The sequence below is a fragment of the Stigmatopora nigra genome, chromosome 1 (genome assembly GCF_051989575.1).
Source record: "Stigmatopora nigra isolate UIUO_SnigA chromosome 1, RoL_Snig_1.1, whole genome shotgun sequence".
Taxonomy (NCBI): Eukaryota; Metazoa; Chordata; class Actinopteri; order Syngnathiformes; family Syngnathidae; genus Stigmatopora; species Stigmatopora nigra.
The window spans coordinates 22,326,980-22,347,645 of record NC_135508.1 but is presented as its reverse complement, the minus strand read 5'-3'; the positions used below and the strand labels follow the sequence as shown (position 1 = coordinate 22,347,645).

The window sequence follows — 20,666 nt, the reverse complement described above, 5'->3', positions numbered from 1 at the left end:
TCCAGCACTCCCTGCGACCCTGGTGAGGATAAAGCAGTTCAGAAAATTAGATGAGTTGCAAATTGGTATTTGATCATGTCTATCTACTATAATTCTGACACTCAACTAACACCTTTAACAGTCTACCCCCCTCCACCCCCCATCCCAATCAATGAATAATCCTGAATCAGATGCACCTGTTTGAGGTCGTTAGCTGTGTAAAGACACCTGTGCACCTTGTACAATCACCAAGGCCTAAACTACACAAGTGGACCAATTAAAGGTTAAAAATAAGCAGGAAGTCTCTATCTTAACATAGGAATAACCAGTGATATATGATACTGTGAGTAAATAATAGTTTCGAGCAGGTGAATTTGCGCTCAAGGGCCGGGTTCGATTTTTAAAAAGCATGCATATGGGTCTCATTTTTAAGAAACTTTCGATTTCCATGTCACAAGATGGCGCTAACGGCTTTATTACTCCTGAACCTCCAACACGAATAAAAGAAGAAAACAACCACGAAATCAAATACACAATCGTAATAGAGACTATTTTGTCTCATTATAGTAGCGGACACGAATATTTTAAGTTGAAAAATGAGTTTCCTAGTTTTGCTTGTCTGCTATTCTTAGCTTTTTCACGGATTTAGCATGAAGATCTCGAGCATCTCTCTACACTTTCAAGCTTATTTTTGAAAGTCATGTATTCAGCATCTCTGGAAGACAATGCTACTCAAAGGTAAATTCGCTAAATTATCAGGCATACTCCATAAAACACATCGGATGTTAATGGCAGACACCCACGCGAAATGGACAGCAATGTTATTAGCATTATAGCTCATTTTCATTGTTTGTATTGACAGACGAAACATTTTATATTCAAAGGACTTTTTTTTATTCCACTTCATGGTCTGTAAGCGTCAAGGTTTGAATCTGCGCGACATATTTTAGAAAACTGGCGTCTAAACCTTATTCACTGTCGTAAACAAAGCTATTTACGTATTTATGACGTAATGATAAACAAATTGGTAATCTGTTCATATTCCAGCCATTACTAATCTTGCGTCATGGCCAATCGTTATATTAGGTACAGTATGCCAAGTAATGGGTGTATTATGTCACCTCATCTCATTTTCTGAATCGCTTTATCCTCATTAAGGTCACAGGGGGTGCTGGAGCCTATCCCAGCTGACTCCGTGCCATAGGCGGGGGACAACCTGAATTGGTAGCCAGCCAATAGCAGGGCACAAGGAGACAGACAACCATGCATACTCACAACCATACCTAAGGGCAATTTAGAGTGCATGTTTTTGTAATGTGAGAGGAAACCAGAGTACCCAGAGGAAACCCATGCAGGGCTGGATTTGAACCGGACCCATCTATCACACAATGCTAGGGCAGGTGGATAAAAACAGGCAATGAAAAAATAATTGAATAAGAGCTTCCTTTGAAGAATGTTGCTTGACTTGTTTCACCTTTTCTAATTGCTGCACTGTTTCTATGCTCATTTTGTTATTTATAGAGAGATCGGGGTATTTTACGAGGCCCTGCCTGCCATTGGAGCTGACGGGAGCAACATCATGAGGTTGATTCCTGTCCAGATCGTCAACGGAAAACGTGTCCAAAATGTCATTTCAACTACTATTCCTTCCAGAGTGCAGAAAACTTTCAGGCCAATAGCACCACGACCAAGTGGCAATCAGGGTAATGTCTTGCCTTGTCAACTTGATGCAGCACGTCCCTCATTAAACAAATATCCACCTAGAACTGTAGAAGCACGAGCATTGCTCAAAACGCCCCAAACCTGGGTGAGAAGAGTTCCTTCTCTTCAGGTCGCTTCAGGTGATAAGAGTCAAAACTTACCACCATTGCCTGACTCGTTTTCAAGTTCAAACTCTTTTTGTCAAAGCAATGGTTCTTTGGATAGGTCAAATCTTGAAACCCTGGGATCACCCACCTCACACTTGAAATTAATTCCAAGGGTTTCCCAGAGGGCCAACAGCCCAATGAAATGGGTGATTGAAGAAGTGAACTCTACTGAGGCCACTGGTGACATTCCACATTATGTTCTTTCCAAGAGCTCGGCTACAGATGAAGCACGTCATCCGCAAGCATTAGTCATGTGCAATGACAGGGTGTTTTTTGCAACCCAAAAGAATTCCCCTTTAATGCCATTGCAAAGCCAAGATACAAGTTGCCAGCTAAAGAACTCGACATCCCACTTGCAACGCAAAACAATTAGTACACAACGGCAACCAAATGACGTGATTGACCTTTGCAGTGACAATAATCCAGATGAACGGACCAAAATCCTATCACGTGGCATGCCAACAGTCTCTTCAGTGGATGAAGATAATGTCATTTTTGTATCATATATCCCACCCAAACCTGAATGTGTTGAAACGCAACATTTGGCGGAAAATATACCGGAGAATGTAAGCTATCAGACAAGGATGGTGGTAAATGTGACTGAACAGACAGCAACCCAAAATGTGTCCAATTCTCTCCACCATCACCTGCCTTGTAAAAATAAGGATGGAAGCTCAATTGATAAAAGACAGACACCAGACCAGAGCGCAACGGTGAGTATTGTCACAGAAACAAATGCATGTCAAAATGAGGGGGGGGTAAAAAACACTTTACCTTTTTTACACCTGAGAAAGACCCCAATTCCTTAAATTGTATTCTTAATCTTTAGTGTTTGTCATTTTTATCTCTCTTTCTCGCTGTTAAAATAATTTTCCTCGCCACCGATCGGCTTTCAAATTGGAACTTGGTTCTTCTCCATGCTTCAGAACCGAGTGTATCCCAGTTAGTTTTTTAAAATTATCGAACCGGCCATGCCTTGCTTTTAAGGGTTCAGATGGTATTTTATTCAGATGCTTGCTTTAGTCTGTAGATTATGCTGCCTTTTTTGCCAATCATCAACTCAGGCATGCTATCTTCAGTAAAAAAAAAAAAATGAAACTTGTACGACCTGGTGCTCATAGATATCTTTACCCGAAGGGGATGTGGCGAGAAAGACAGAGTGATGCTGTTCTCATAAGCAAATTTGTCTCGTACCAAGGCAAAAATGTGCTCGGTATTTTCCTCGTATCGCAAATTCCTCGTATTTTGGTACACTTATATGCCAAGTGTGTTGAAAGAAAATCATCTAAATGACTTCACAGCACATAACGCAAGTTAACTAGGTCAGGGGTGGCCAAGTCCGGTCCTCGAGAGCCCCTATCCTGCCTGTTTTCCATATCTCCCTCCACTACCACACCTGAATCAAATAATGAACTCATCAGTAAGCTGTCCAGAAGCTTCATACCAATGCCAATTATTTGATTCAGGTGTGTTGGTGGAGGGAGAAATGGATAACAGACTAGATATTGGGCTCTTGAGGACCAGACTTGGCCACCCCTGAACTAGGTGATAAGAGACTCAAATCTTTTAAGTTAATTGTTTGTGATGGAATACGGAGCTAAAATGAGCATTTCTATTTTTTGCAGAGTTCCTTCTCAATTTGCTCATCGTCTGATCACCGCCTAAGGCAAATGTTTGGGATTACAGCTGATGTGAGAATTTGCTTGCAGAGATTTAATTCAAGATCATCTGTACAAGAGTTAGCCTCAGGGGACAATCAGCAAAACAAAAAACATCCTGCCTGCTGTAGTAGTCCCATTAAAGCCACAAAAGTGAAACTTTCTGATGAAAAGAATTTGTCAGGAGAATTTCATATCTCCAGTCCACATGCAGGTAACAACTTAGTCAATTGTTATGTTTTGAACAAGAACGCAACGTGTCACTCCTGCAAAACCCCACACGAGACAATATGCTGTATTCCAGACACAGAGATAACATTTAACTACGTGGAGCCAATCGAAGATGATATCTCTAACACAATTGAAAATAACAGTCCCTACTCGCCTACCCAGACCCAGAATGTTGTTCGTCCAAATACTAGCAGAATGGGAAGAACGAGGAAGCGCACAAAGTGTCGCTGTTGCATCCCTGGAAAGACCATGAAGTCAAGTGCCAGGTTAGAAGACTCCAACAAGTTGACATGGACAAAAAAACACACGAGTAAAAGAGGTGCACGTAAGCAAAAAGGCAAATGAGTAAATATGACTTTAACAAAACTAACGTGTTTGAATCAACTCACAAGGAAGAAGCTGATGTTATCTAAAGGTTGTCTAAAGGCCACTTCTTGTGTTGAAGCAGGATTTGATTGTCCCTAAACAATTTTCAGGCCGATATACATACTGTATGTATGGCTCTCGTATAATAAATAATACAAAGAGTTGAACGGTTTCATCAGTTCAACCCTGAAGATACTTTTCCAGTTAGTTGAGTCAACAAAAAAGTAGTTAAAAAATCACCGGTCTATCAAGACTTAAAAAACACAAGGAGTCCATGGGTTACAAAGTTGGACTGTACAACGCCCGTCCCTCGATTGCCATTTAGTCCCCAGACAGCAGTGATTCTGCTTCGCTAGTGCTACAGTGCTTGTCTGTGTTTGCGCGCCAGGTGGCTTTTTTGCCCTCCTCCCCCTAATTTTGGCACTAAAGAAGAAAGCTGTGTCTGTAAGTGATTCTTGTCCAACCAAGAAACGCAATAAGCATGCAAACTTATGCTCAATGTTATATAATACATGCTGAGAAAGTGACAGATACTGACGAACAATGGTAAAGATTTCCTGAGTTCAGACCCAAGTTAACCATTGCACAAAGATGCTGGATGAAGTGTGAGAGGGATGTCTGGGATTCCCTGCTGGGATAAGTGGGAGAAAATGAAGGGAGGGGAGAAAAAAAGTGATTGTTACAAGCCCGCAGCATCTCAATGCCAGATATTGCTTAAAGTAATGCTATGTAATAGCGGTCTAAGTGCAAACATCTTTCAATATTCATGGAAGTTGAGAAATAACACTAACTTAAGGTAACATGACGATTCAGAAAACTAGTTGCAGAATAATAGGATTGTGTCATTAGCAGACCATGGCAATGTTTTCTTGTGTATTTTTGCTGGCCCTCTTTTATGAGTTTGAACTTTAAATTTCAAGTACTAGGTGGGGTTTTGAGAAAGAGTGGAAGCCTAAGAATTTGAAGGCCATACTGGGCATAGCTTCAGACAAAGCAAATTCCAGGCATAGATACAAATAAAGTACTAACATAGTCCACTTGGTGGTGAAAGTACTGCACAGAGAAGGGAATTTCTAGTAAAAAGTGCAAAGTTCAAACTTTTTCTTTTCGTCCGTGGAGTCTTGGAGGTGTCGATGCAATCTACAAGCCTTAGATAGCGCTTGATAGTTAGAAGGAAAGAATGGTTGCAGCTAAATGTTTGTGCTTTAAAACATAAACAATGACAATGTACTGTATAAATGATCAGTCAGTACTCACTGATTTGCTTTGAAAGTGCTGGTGTGACGTACTTGCTTCTCTAACAATGCGGGACAGTTCGCTGTAAATATCTCTGAGATGTTAATTGTGGCACAGTTCATACAGACAGGAAGATTTTATTCAGTCCTGTGAAGCTACTCTGAAGTATCATTTTTGTATTGATGTGTTTGTATGGATAGATGAGTGGATCCTTTGTACTTAATTGAAAGTCATGCATTTTCAGTATATTTGTACTACTTTAAGTTATCCTAATATTTATAATAACTGATGGAAGTGACAGGATCTCTTCAGGAAAATGGCGAAAAAGCCTTTTGGTAGCCCACAATGTTTGTATAAAATAAATAAATGATCAATTTTTCACAATGATGTTTTTTTGTAATCCATTTATTAACCGCACACAAATGTAGTATTACAAAAAGACAATCTTGAAAGGAAGTTTTTGCAAACAAACAAAAATACAATACAAATTGGTGCAATGGGAAAGATCTATTCTTAGCTCATAAGTTTTTGTAACATTGTGCTTCCAAATGTATCAGATGCAGTTAAAATTAACTTAACATATGTACTCATACTTTGTTTTGATGCACTACTTTTTAGCCTGGTAAACGGGCAAAAAAAGCCTTAGCAACCACAAGGCATTTAACATATTGGGTGAAGTGCTGCGTAAGGACAAACTTGTATAAAAAAAACAACTAATGTCTCAAATGGCAAACAAACAATGACTTGAGGTTAAATCAACAGTTCAATTGGACATTATTCATCATATTGGCTTCCAATCCAATGGATATTGTACTCCCAAAACCTTTGTTAGCCACTATTGATGGTTAACCGTTCATTCATTCATTCATTGCCGGTTGAGTAAAATACTAACTGTGTTTAATTTTGCAGAGGCTCTTATTCTGTCAAAAATGCAATATGCTGCATGACTGTTTAACAGCTTTTAAGTTTCAAAAATTATGGAAACATTTAATATTATTAAAATTGTTTTGTGAATGTTTGAATGGTTATCACCACCAACAATTGAGGCAAGCAGTAATGAAAGGAACACTGGCTTTTTTTTCTAGTTAGAACTTAGATAAGTCACTTGTTCAAATCTATTAACATTTGAATGCAGATATCTTGCTGTCAAGAATGTAAACAATTGAAGAGCTGTCAGAGATGAGAAGGAAAGAAGACAGTACAAAATGAACATTGCCTTTTCCTTAAATTAGAAAAAAATGGATATTTTTTTAAATTTCATGTTATATTTGTTTTTTTTTTCTCCTCTGCCTAGCATAGTAAGATCACCTTTTGCTATGGAATCACAGTAGTGCATGCTAATTTTAAAAAAAAATCAATAGATAGAAGAAAACATGAAAATATAAAGGTATATTTTATCAAAGAGGAAAAAATATATATGTTTTTCTTATCTATTTATTGTCCTTGGCTTTCTCTTTTCACTTCCTTGTCACCAAGACAATCATCAGCTGCCATAGTCAATATAATTTAATTATTGACTCCTTTTCTTGGTTGGAAAGCCATCCTTTTTGTTAAAAGCTCTGGCAAAGGCAGTTTTGAAAGAAAAAGGGAAAGCTCAACGTACTGTTTTTTCAGTCTGTTTTTCAATGACAAAAAGTAACAGTCAAAGACAGCATTTAGAAAATATACCTATATTTTTAGTATTTAGTATTTATTTCTCTTTATATCGATTCATCTGCCATACCACCCATAGCCTGACCCAGATTACACCCTAGACTGGTCGCCAGTCAGTTGTAGGCCACACAGAGACAAATGACCATCCACACTCCCCATCATATCACTTCTAGCAGGAATCGAGCCAGCAACTGCCCTCACCGAAGTCAGGCGAGTGAACCTCTACACCACAAGAAGGCCGTTCTGTTTATATAATAATTTATTTCTTCATTCTTTTTTTATTTTACTTTGGCCCTCCTATAATTCCTGAGCAAGCCTTTAACTTCGGAATGTCCAAACCAGTTTCTTAGAGCTGTTAAAGCTCCAAACAATCCAGGGTTAGCTTTTTCTGAAAATAATCAAACTGATTACGCTTCTTGTAAAAACAAAAAACAAGATTGCTGAAAAATTTAGCTTATGATTGGTGGTCTTTTGTCGAATACTTTGCCCACTGCTGTTAATTGAACTAGAATTAAACAGGTAAAATGTTACCAAGCACTTTTAGCAATATACATTGGCTGCATGTCATCTTCAAATGTTCCAACAGCTATAGCTTGTTCAGTGCAAAAAAAATCCACAACACATCTGGTAAACAACTCTTTACCCAAAAAAATGTCCATAGTACAGTAAAAGTGATACTAAATACTCCAGTTGAAGATGTATAATCCAATAGACATCAGGTAATGCAATTCAGTGGAAGAATAAAATGACCTGTTAACCAATTATTTGTGTTCACTTAATAACTTGATCATCTTTTTTCCCCATTATTAAGCTAATACAAAATCATTTTTTGTCAAACTTGTTAGCAGATTACATTTTTACATCCGCCATATGATTTTTCACATAGTAATGATATTTGGCAATCACACAATTCTTGTGCAAACCGAAATTTTTTCATACCAAAGTTTCTTGGAAGCACAAATTTGTTTTTTTTGTTGTTGTTTTAGGGTTGTTTTAGTTTCTTTAGCGTGAAATTTGTTATAAAACCTTGCTTATAAACATGTGTAACATGATAGATACTGTCTGTAAAACATTTGAGTGTGAATGAAATAAACATTCCTTCATTCATTCATTTTCTGAACTGGTTGTACTCACAAGGGTCGCAGGGGGTGCTGGAGCCTAACATCAGCTTTGGGGACAAGGCAGCGGACACCACGACTTGGTGGCCAGCCAATCGCAGCGTACAAGAAGACAGACAACCATTCACGCTCACACTCATACCTTGAAGCAAATTAGACTGTTCAACAATCCTACCTTGCATATTTTTGGGATGTGGGAGGAAACCGGAGTACCCACACAAAACCCACGCAAGCCCGGAGAGAACATGCAAACTCCACACAGGATGACCAACCTGGGATCAAAGCCAGGATCCCAGAACCGTGGGGCCCACGAGCTAATTTCGCTTGCCAAAGTACAAGTGCGACCTCTGTTGCATATATTTCTCTCCGTGTAAGAGAATGTTGAATGGTCTGATATGAGTTAGATGAGATTTGAAAGGGAATTTGCAAACGTGTAGAGGAAGGCCATCTCTCTGTGCTGTGGTCCTTCCTCCTTGCCTACAGCCTACTATAATACTGAAGGTGCGCTGAAGTGGCTTTGCACAAGCAGAATGAACTCCTCACAGAGATCACAGCCATTCAAGGTAAGCGTCATTGTTTCTTGACAAATGAGAGATTTTAGTAATTGTATTAGTTTGGAGTCATGGTGCGTAGCAATTGGATAAAATAAACGTATAAATACATGTGCTAATTCAGAATCTAAACTGGCAATATGCCTACAAAATGAAAATTGTTTCATTCAAGTTTTAGTCCACTTTTTAAAGTTTCGAAGACTGAAAAAGAAGACTCTAAACTTTTAAAATTATACCGCTGTATGTCTAAAAATGTTACATTTATGTGCTGTATTTTTCTCCCAAAATCTTTTCAAATTGTTTAAATATTGATGCATCTAATTCCACTGTTATTTTCACGAGGTATATTTGTTAGTTTATTCAAGTCAGTATTTTCTATTAGATGGAAAATACATGCAGGAAAAACTGTAGTTCAGATCACACACAAAACAAAGGTTTCATCTAAATATTTCTATTTTTTTCAGGTGTTGTATATGTTCTACTCGACCATGTACCTGATCAGCGGTCCACTCTGCTCAGAGGCAGCCAAGCTCCGATGTGGAACAGAGCTCATCAATGACCTTTTGTTTGTGTGTGGCGATCGTGGGCTCTATCTAGGTGTGTACATTTTTATCATTACCTTGCTTTTTTAGATTTTACATGTTGATGTTCTCTCAAGGACTGCTTTCAAATGACCTTGTTTGTAATTGAGATCCAACGTGTCTAAAATAAAACCACTAGCATCACATTCTGATGTCCTTCCACAAGCCCAAAAGACTGCACGTGTGCGGGTTATATGACACACGTGAGCCCTTTAACCTGATTACCTTTCTCCTCTTCTTACCGAGGCCGTCATTTCCATCTGGTATCAAACTTGTGGCAATACTTCAAAATGGGAGCATTACCCACTAGAACACAGTGCCACATTTTGTGATAGCAATACTGTTGCAGCACTTGCTATCAGAGAGCAGCTTTGTTTTCAGAGAAAGGTACAGGGCTAAAAAAAAAAAAAAAAAAAAAAGAACAGACAAGGGCTCACACGAAAACTGCATGGACAGCTGCTAAAACTTGACCCTCATGACTTCTTTTTGTCTTACTCTTCTGATAGATAAAGGCACATGGTCTGGTTATGGTTCTCGGCCAAGAGGGAAGGGAATCGTGGACAAATGCTGCCGGTCCAATGGCTGTGACCTACATCATCTGGAGATGTACTGTGCAAAGGCAAAGAAACAAGAGCAGACTACAGCATGGCCAAGTACAAGCACGGAACCAGTCACCAAAAAACAAATGGACACGGTAAGAACTTGACTTCTCAATTGTACAAGTATGCTTCTTGGTTAACAGGGTTTAGAGTTGGTACTGTTGATAAGCATCAATCAGAAGGACACTTTTTTGGTCACACTTTTAAAAATAAGACCAAAAACTATTCACAAAAGCTCACCGATGTTTACAAAGTTTCTATATTGCATATACAATGCACACTTACCATGCTTTGTCTTGCCCTAGTCTTTTCTTTCCTCCCTTTTTCTGTCCTATAAGTTAGTTAATTACTTTATTCATCCCGTATTTCATTGTCACAGTAGCAAGAGGGTGAGAATGCTGGTACAGGAAAATACATTTTAGACGTGAATAAGTTAATAAAAGATAAATACATAAATACATATATAAATAAGCCTGTTGATGATATATATATATATGTATATATATATATATATATATATATATATATATATATATATATATATATATATATATATATATATATATATATATATATATATATATATATATATATATATATATATATGCATATACATATACATATACATATTCATATACATATATATACATGTGCATGTGCGTGTGTGTGTATATTTCATCAACAGGCTTATTTATTTATATATGTATTTATGTTTTGTTTTTTTTATATATCACAACATTTTAAATAAGCTGCATTTCCCTTAAGTAAGGGGTGTCCAATCTATTCCATATAGGGCTGCCTGCAGTGGGTGCAAGTTTTTGTTCCAATTAACCCATCATACAGTTTAACCAATGAGGTTTCTTCTGAAACCAGCAGCTCTTGACAGCAATAAACTGATTAAACTTTGTAAACACCAGATTTGTGAAAATGTATCTTCTTCATCGGCTGGAATGAAAACATTCACCCACTGCCGCCCTTGAGGACTGGTTTGCACACCCATGCCTTAGGTAGTTTAAACTCAGCATTCATTCATCTTCCATACTGTGCATCCTCAGAAGGGACCCCACTGACTTCAGTAGACAGACTACACGCTAGACAGGTCGCCAGTCAGCCGTAGGGCACACAGAAAGACAAACGACCATACGCACTCACAATCATACCGCCATCAACGGGAATCGAGCCCGTGTCTGCCCACACCGAAATCGGGCGAGTGAACCTCTACACCATGAGATGGCGAAAATCAACATATTCCCCTATTTTTCACACTATAAGGCACACCTTCAATGAATGGCCTTTCCTAAAATTTGTTATCTAAGTAGTAGTGGTGGTGGTTGCGGTGGTGGAAGTGGTAAATGTAATAGTAGTAGTTGCAGAGGATTGCATTATACCGTATTTATTCTAGTATAACGCGCAAAATTCCGTACCAAAAAAACTGAAGCAAAGTTCAGATGCGTGTTATACATTATTGGCCGGTGCTCACAAAAAAGAACTCAAGAAGAATGGAATCAATTGCTTGGTGAATCCGATGATGATGAATCAGACTTTAAACAAAAATAGTTAAATATTATGATGAATTAGACTTTAAGGATTTAAAACTGTAAATTCCATTTGAAAGTTGTGCAGGCTTCCATACCATATGTTGTGAATAATTGCTGTGTCATGGCGATATGTGTTCAGCCTTTGCCATTTACCAGTTACGGTGCAATCCTCGGTGTGAGCTGAGAAAATCAAAAAATACCAATTCTTAGTCACAAATTATGGGCGTACGTTATACAGGTGTGCGCATTATACTCAAATAAATACGGTATCTCCACCCAGATAGAGCTGTAATAGTAGTAGTAACAGTAGTAGTGGTTAGGATTGGTGTTATAGATCAATTAGATGGAGCTGTGCTATAGGGAACTTCATACAATGATTAACCAATATAAATATATATAGGTACATCGGATTATAAGACATGCTTTTGAGAAAAAAAAGTATTTTGTTGCATCTTATATCGTGGAAAATATGTAGCAAAGTCTACAATACCGTGGTACATCTACTTCCATGTTAAATTTGTGGCAAAAGTGGTTTCGTAACTTTAATTTTTTTATATGAGTCACATTTTGCCATAGTCTGGTCCAAGCTCTCCAGTACAACCACTAACTAAACTCTTTAAAAATAATGAAACTAGTCTACAAATTTGTATGAAATATGTGAGAAACTAAAATTGAAGAAAATTATATTAGCCATTAACACAAATAGGACACATTTTCATTTAATGTGGAAGGGTAAGTTTGAAGCAAAGTGAAGTTGTTTGTGGGTGAGGGAGAAAGAGGCAAAGGTTTAATAGCTGAGAAAACATATGTACATGCGCACGGAACCGTACAGCTTAACACTGTCTTACATTTGGTGAAATATCGAGCCAACACGGCTTTGACATCTTTTCATTATTTTCCTAATAATGTACAAGGCATGCTTTGTCAAACTGGGCGATAGCACGACTCACGAATACTTGGAAAACAGAGCCTGCTTCTTCTTTTCACTCACACCTGGGATCACTTCCTTGGCTCCCAAAACATCATGTTAGAACTCTATGACGAACAAGAGTCGAAGGTACACGAAAAGTAACATGGAGACGCAGCTCCCTCTTAGCCAATTGGACCCCAGTGGGGTGCTGGGCTACAGCCTAAAGGACAAGTGTCAAAGTGGCGGCCTGGGGGATTAATCTGGCCCGCCGCATCATTTTGTGCGGCCCGAAATGGTCAATCATTAATGGCGACTTTCTGTTTTAGGATCAAATTAGAATGAAGATTATAGATGTATATTATATTTCCTTATTTTCTCCCTTTTAAATCAAAATCAGCAATTTTTAAATCCATTTCTTCTCTTTTTCGTTCCAAATCATTTTATAAATCTAAAAATATATAAAATTATTTTCTATTTTCCACTTTAATATGGAACATAATGATTAAAAGAGATTTTCCCTTACTAAGAAAAAAAAAGCTCATATAAAAATGGTTTTAGATCTATAAAAATTGAATATTTAGGACTTTTGCTCCAGTTCATTTAATCCATTTATTAAAAAATATATATATATCTAAAATGGTCCGGCCCCCATGAAATCGAGTTGACGTTAATGCGGCCCGCGAACCAAGCCGAGTCTGACACCCTTGGCCTAAACTCTATCATGCCAATCCCAAAATAAAATACAGGTTATAATTGTATTTATGTTTCAAGGGATGTTTAACTTTTTTAGCATAAGCATTTGATGACTTGATTTTCTTTCATATCCAGAAAAAAAAATTCTTGTCGGGCCGTTTCATAACCTGAATATTTTCCTAGGCAGAAGTTCTTAAGTAGAGGTATAAAGCAATCACATAGGGTTAACCCTTGGTTAGGTAAACCTATATTCTTATTGAAAAGAGTTAGTGTGCAAAAAATCCCAAGTGTATTTTGATGCAAAACTAAAGCTCAACATTTTTAGACAACTGGAATTCCTTTAATTTGATTTAGGCTTACCCCTAAAATGAGGTTAGGAATACTGCAAATAACAAGTTTCTTAAGAGTACTTTTGAATTTTAGTCATATCTACTTCAGATCTTCCATGACAATGATTTATTTATTCTATTTAAAACCTATTATTTTACATTTTCTTTTTACAGTGCATTTATTGTGCCCACAGTAAATGAAACTGTGATGATCTATAAGGCTACAGATAGTCAGATAGCATATATAAGACATTGATTTTTCAGTATCTGTATTCCATGTTTGTTGTTTCTGCCTTTACCCACAAACCTTTATGCTATATTTCAAACTCCCTCGTGGCATAATAAAACTGTTATAGAATTCAAATCTATATGATTGTTCAGACATCTAACATTTAAACATCAACTAAAGCATAGCCCAATTGTGTTGTATGTAGCAATTTGTAAAAGATACAGTTAATTTACTCTGAACACACCTAATGACATTTGATCATGTTGACGAAACACAATCATTGACCTGATAAAAGAATGTAAATGAATGCACGTGCCAAAAAATATTGGGAGTGAAGCATAACAAATCAGTGGCAAGTCATCAAATCAGTTGAGGTCAAACCAAGGTCATCTGATGCGGAGAAGCCAGCACTGAGCAAGTCCTTGAAACGCTTTGTTTTTGCTTATCATGTTCTTGCAGGCCTATCAGTTCCAAGCTGTATTTCAGAAAAGACTTTTACAGCACCTGGGGGCACCCGACAGTCCAAAGAGGGAGGCCTATAGGAACAAAACAAAGCCTTCATTCCCAAAGAAAACACTATTACGGAGGAAGATGAAGCGACCGCACAGCAGTAAAGCCCCCCCCATGGCCACCACAAGGACATCCCTTTAACTGACTGACCTCCACCATTTTTTTCAGCTCCTTTGAGTACTGGCCAGCAGGTGGTCCGTGCTTACCTGTTGGGGAAATGCTGCTTTTCAGTTTGTATTTTGCATACATCAATTAGCGTATTTGGTTCATTAACTGTCTATTTATGGCACATTTATAACTTGTCTTTCAACTTTGTCGTATTTGTTTATTATTGTTTTTACATGCACTTTGATAATATTTTATTATTTGTAAATTATCTTAATCTTATTTTATTGTGTATTAGAATATATATTTCTTTATTTAGTAGATACTATCTTATATAATGCTTATCTGTGTCAAATATAAAATGACTATTTATTTGTCTTGCACCACTTATATGTAGAATATTTCAGGTTAAAAGGTCAATTGACATGCAAAGTTTTATCATCCAAATAACAACTAGATGAAAACAACATGGTTGAGAGATTTTATTTATTTTTTGGGGGGAGCAACTTCAAGCATTAGGGGTTTGTTTTTTTACTCGACCAGAAATTCATAACAATATATTATTAATCTTAACTTGTTTTTATGTTTTGACTAAGCCTCAGTGACATGATAAACAGCTGATCATTTTATACAGGACTAAAGTTATCTAGTCCCTTCCCTTATAGTTCAGAAGGCCATCTTAGTAAAGATTTAAGAAAGGCTTCCATTGATTAGAAAACAGCAATATTATAAAAAGAAAAAAATGTAAGCGTCATTCCTTTTTTTTGGCATTCACTCATTTTTTTCTGTACCACTTATCCTCACATGGATGCCATGGGGTGCTTGAGCCCATCCCAGCTAAGAATGGGTTCCAGGCAAAGGGGACACGCTCAATCGGCGGCCAGCCAATCGCAAGGCACACAGAGACAGACAACCATTTACGCCCATATTCATACCTAGGATCAATTTAGAGTTTTCAATCAGCCTACCCTGGATGTTTTGGGGATGTGGGAGGTAACTGTAGTACCTGGAGAAAAGCCACGCTAGCCATTTGTTTGAATGTGACAGTAAATTATGTTTACTTGGTCCATGCAATTGTCTGTTGAGTAGTCTAGATTAGAGTGTTCACTCAAGTCAGTTATTGTGTTTCCCAGTTAACGTGATTATTTGATTGATACCCATATCCGTTTTAACTTTTAAAAGGAAGTTTCAAAGGGTTTTGCATCCATAAAGCCAATAGATTTGCATAATTTGACATGAAACGCAGTTGTCCATCACATTTCTCTGTTTATGCTTAAATTCTTTTCATAGGTACTCCAGTTTCCCATCATTTTCAATAGATGAGTCTAAATCAAGGAGAAAAGCACTATGAGAGTTAATATTAATCCTAATGTATTGTCTTGAGAAAGGAATTGAATTTTGACTGCCCAGTCTGACATTCCTTAAATTTAACCTTTCACAGATAACATTGTGTGAAATTTTGACTTGGCAACTGTCCAAATGGCAAAGAAAATTGTTCTGTCTACTGCTGCAAATAAATGAATTTTCTGGCAATCTTGGAGTAACTTTTGGGTGCATTTTTTTCCATGGGGGCCCTGGTTGGTCTTTGTAAAATTTGCAATGGAAATGGGAATTCTGTTCTAGCTGCTCTTAAAAAAATTGATAAGTCTTAAATTTCACATGGCAAAACCTGTAGAAACTCTTACTATAGAATTGTAAAGTATGGATCTGCCAATAGGATCATATTTAGCTATATATCTATTTGGTACCGTATGGCTTCATGCATGTTAAATTCCTAAACTCAAGCCTTATGAAAAAAAATCAAAGAGGAGACGATACGGTCCCAAGACATTAATTTATCAAGCAGGCATGTTAGCCTTCTGAGTCCCTGATTGTATTTGGATTATCAGAAGGATTAAAAAAATAATAATAATAATAAATACATGTATATATATATATATATATATATATATATATATATATATATATATATATATATATATATATATATATATATATATATATATATATATATATATATATATATATATATATATATATATATATATATATATATATATATATATATATATATATATATATATATATATATATATATATATATATATATATATATATATATATATATATATATATATATATATATATATATATATATATATATATATATATAATTATTTTTTTTTTCTTTTTAAATCCTCGTGTGTGTGTATTTCAGCAACAGGCTTATTTATTTCTATATTTATTTATTTATTATTTAAGATTTGTACTTTGGATGATCATTGAGAATGCAAACGACTTTCACTTTGAATGTATTTTGAGTTAAAACATTAAAAAATACATTCAAAATGAAAGTCATTTGCATTCTTAATGATCATCCAAAGTAACGTATTAGTCAATGTCATTAAAATTGTACTAGAGTATTTTCAGTTCATATGTAACAAAGTGACAGCACATAATAATTTCCATGAATCTTTGTATCTATACAATAAGGGTATTTTAATCAACTATAATTTGTCAATATTTAAAACTGGCCAAACTTAAAAGTGGGGAAACAGCAAAGTGACCACTTTTTGTCAAACAAAAATGCATGACTAAGCATCATATTCTTTGAAAATTTAAACATTCATAAGCAAATCTGCAATAGTAGTGTTATCAGTATGAAATATATAGCCCCCACTTAGGCAAGGTTTGTCAGGCCTTCCAAGTGCACAGAAAGTAACAGATCTTCACTCTTGGTTTGATAAGGCCAGAAGGGAAATCTGTCCTCCGTCAGCTCGCTTACATAACTGCGAAATAATCTTTTGGGCCTCTCTAGGAAATCATACATTATTTGAACAATAGCTCCACATTAATTGCATGCAAAAAAATGGTATAGCTTCCCACCCACAAGGCATAGAAGGATAGTTACTGGAGAATTGTAAAAATGAGCGAACCCATTTTAACGTTGAGTCGTATTTAAAATCAAATGCATGGTGGGAGGGTTTCTACGGTATCACCATAACATCAAGGACAGTAAAACAGCCTTCACAAAGCCAGCAATTTCCCTTTCATGCGTTCACATTATGTTCCGCGCACTGGGGTGAGTGGACGTGTCCAATTCTGTCATGTCTGTGGTGTAGCGCAAAGATTTCTTATCTTCAGTATACACAAATGATTCAGCCAGTGGGAAAATCCAACCTCCAACCACCTGTTCACTTTTGTTTTAGCGACATACAAACAGATGAGTTTAGAACGCCAAATATACACAGGCAGAGGAGAAAGTCTTCGATAGGACACGGTGTCCATGTATCTAGGCACCGATAATATCAGGGAACAGTTTGTGTTGTGTAGCCATTCAATAGACCTGTTTTGTGGAGTTTTTTCTATGTGTTGGTTCCCTTCAGTCAAGAAAATCTCCAGTGTCATTTTGGGAAATTTCAGGGTCATTTTCTCACTTTTGTTTGTTTCCTTCCTCGATGTTTTGTAGATAATACACGTGGGGTAAACGGAACTCAGTAAAACTTGTTTTACTTGTTCTGACATAAATTAAATAGATGATTTTGTGCCATGCCTTGAATTAAATGTAGTGAAATATTGGCAGTTGAGGTTGCAAGAATTGTACAGGTTAATAAAACAGGAAAATACCACCAAAGAAATGTGTAAAATAAAATGGGAATTGTACTTTGGTAACTGAAAACTGAAAGAAGTGAATGCTCTTTTTCATTACATTTTTTATAGTAATATTTTTCTGACTGTAAGTCTCACTTGAGTATATATATGATGAAGAGGAAAATATAAAAAATAGAAGATATATGAGTATATTTAGGTCACGCTTGAGTATAAATTGCAGTTTTGGGAGGGATTGTCTCTTAACAGAACCCAAAAATAAAACATGTTTGAGTAGTAAATAAGCTAAATGTAGAACGACAGGCTGAATAAGCACCTGTTTCAGATAACTATAGCTTAATAATATATATATATATATATATATATATATATATATATATATATATATATATATATATATATATATATATATATATATATATATATATATATATATATATATATATATATATATATATATATATATATATATATATATATATATATATATATATATATATATATATATATATATATATATATATATATATATATATATATATATATATATATATATATATATAAAACAATAAAAATGTTGTCATGGTAAGAGTGGGAAGTACTTCACAATTAGTCACAGCCAAACTATGAAAAAAGTGCAAATTCTAGTCCAGAAATGATGGTTATTGGGAAAAAAATTGCTCAGTTAAGGTAAACTTATTAGGTATGGGATGAGGTTAAATGTTTCTTTCTTAGGACTACAATGTGACTGCCTGCAATTGAATCATGTGGTTATTGTTGCTACGTGCACCGTGGGCAAATAAATTGAATTTAGGACAAAGAGGAAAAATATAATGACTCTTGTGTAGCCTGAAGAAGCAAAAACAGAGTAGCATTTCTCCTTCACACATCTACTCAAGTAAAACCAGAACGTATGGCTTGATAAAATTACTCTAAGATGTAATTGTTTTCCAAAAGGCTACTCAAGTGAATGCACTGTACCACATGTAATGTATTACTACCTTTGGTTAAGGCAGGAGTGGGCAAACTTTTTGGCCCGGGGCCACATTGACTTTAAAAATTTGACACATGGGCCGGGTCAGCACAAGATACCCAGGCGATCGCAGGGCGCAAGGAGACAAAGGACAACCATGCATACTCACATCCATACCTAGGGGCAATTTAGAGTGTCCAATCAGCCTACTATGCATGTTTTGGAATGTGGGAGGAAGCCGGAGTACCCGTAGGAAACCCACGCATGTCTGGGGAGAACATGCAAACTCCACACAAAGATATCAATATTAATTTGTATGGTCACTTTTCTATTTTCCATTTTTTTTTTTTTTGCCAAACCACTTCTGGACAGAAATCTCCCCATATTTTTTTAATCATATTTTTGGACTGAATTGTGTTCACAGATAAACTTGAGTGTTAAGCAATCTCTAATGTTATGTCTGAACTTTAACATTATGTGACAAATGGTGTTTCATCATTTGTCTTAAATCACAATAACAATATGCACGTCACAGATAAATTGAACATGTGGGACAAGGACTTTGTGATTAGATGCCCTGTTCTGTGTGACCTGTTTTTTTTTGGTCATTTACATTATGTAACTGCCTTCTAAGACTGTGACATTTCACATTTCTGACCATGCTGAGACATAAAACTATTCTTAGATGAACACTACGAAAAGTATGTAAGAATAAAGCGGTACGGAGATAGATGGATGATCTTGACCAAATTTGGTCTTGGTTTTGGAACAGACATTTTGCCCTGCTGCTTCTTGTAAAAAGATTAACGGCTACCTTTTAATTCAAAACTTTGGGTCAATAGTTGCTGAATTTCAGTCATGTCAAGTTTTTTTTCCCCACTAAAATCATCAAAGACATCCCAAATGATCCAAAACAGGCAGTTGACCTAAAGTAAACGATATCATATCACAAGTGATCATTATAAACTTTGTCCTGATAATCTTATCTGTAGAAAATTCAAAGCATCCACATAATTGTTTTACATTTGAAAGTACCGTGTTGATTAATTAAAACAGTTTGATGTTCTAAATCAGTTTTATAGTTGATTTCCGGTTATTTTATTAGTATAAATTAAAGAAAGAAATTACAAATTAACAATATTACTCATTTTCCTTCTAAAAACCAGTTAAACCTGTGATTGGACATAAGGATTTTATAAACCAGTGCTGAAGGCTAACAATGTTAATTTACATTGATGTAAAAGTAAAAAAGAATGGAATGATCAATAAATAAATGTAATGGCTCAATGATTTTAATAGCAACTCTCTGCTGCCCTGTGCTGGACAAAATGGAATAGCAAAAGCTTCTCAATTTACTTTATTTTGATCAGCATGGTCAGAATTTCATTAATTTAATTATTCATTCATTTATTTTCCAAACAGCTTATCCTCACAAGGGTTGCGGACCCTCCGCAACCCTTGTGAGGATAAGGGTGTCCTCCACCTGGTTCCCGTATTGGCTGGGATAGGCTAGATTCTAGCCTATCCCAGCCAATACGGGAACCAGGTGGAGGACACCCTGATTCTGTGGCCAGCCAATCGCAGGGCACAAGGAGCAATTTATAGTGTCCAATCAGCCTCTCATGCATGCTATTGGAATGTGGGAGGAAAGTAGAGTACCCAAAGAAAACCCACGCAAAGAAAATATCTCCCTCTCTCTCTCATCTCCCTCTCTCTCATCTCTCTCTCTCTCATCTCTCTCTCTCTCATTTCTCTCTCTCTCATCTCTCTCTCTCTCATCTCTCTCTCTCTCTCTCTCTCTCTCTCTCATCTCCCTCTCTCTCATCTCTCTCTCTCTCTCATCTCTCTCTCTCTCTCATCTCTCTCTCTCTCTCATCTCTCTCTCTCTCTCATCTCTCTCTCTCTCTCATCTCTCTCTCTCTCTCATCTC

General features: G+C 36.3%; 2 protein-coding genes across 3 annotated transcripts; both read left to right on the top strand.

The window, feature by feature from the left end:
- Positions 1–258: 258 nt before the first annotated feature.
- lrif1 (ligand dependent nuclear receptor interacting factor 1) lies at positions 259–5,723 on the top strand. Of its 2 annotated transcripts, XM_077729885.1 has the most exons (4): positions 259–717; positions 1,501–2,560; positions 3,473–3,719; positions 3,810–5,723. In XM_077729885.1, the coding sequence occupies exons 1-4, from the start codon at positions 680–682 to the stop codon at positions 4,079–4,081; spliced, it is 1,617 nt and encodes a 538-aa protein (XP_077586011.1). In that variant the 5' UTR covers positions 259–679; the 3' UTR covers positions 4,082–5,723. The 2 variants fall into 2 exon arrangements, with proteins under 2 accessions (XP_077586011.1, XP_077586002.1); XM_077729876.1 differs by having other exon boundaries at positions 3,473–5,723.
- A 2,829-nt stretch (positions 5,724–8,552) lies between these two features.
- igf3 (insulin-like growth factor 3) lies at positions 8,553–15,669 on the top strand. Its single transcript, XM_077722981.1, has 4 exons — positions 8,553–8,672; positions 9,125–9,257; positions 9,748–9,935; positions 13,999–15,669. The coding sequence occupies exons 1-4, from the start codon at positions 8,640–8,642 to the stop codon at positions 14,188–14,190; spliced, it is 546 nt and encodes a 181-aa protein (XP_077579107.1). The 5' UTR covers positions 8,553–8,639; the 3' UTR covers positions 14,191–15,669.
- The last annotated feature ends 4,997 nt before the right edge of the window (positions 15,670–20,666 follow it).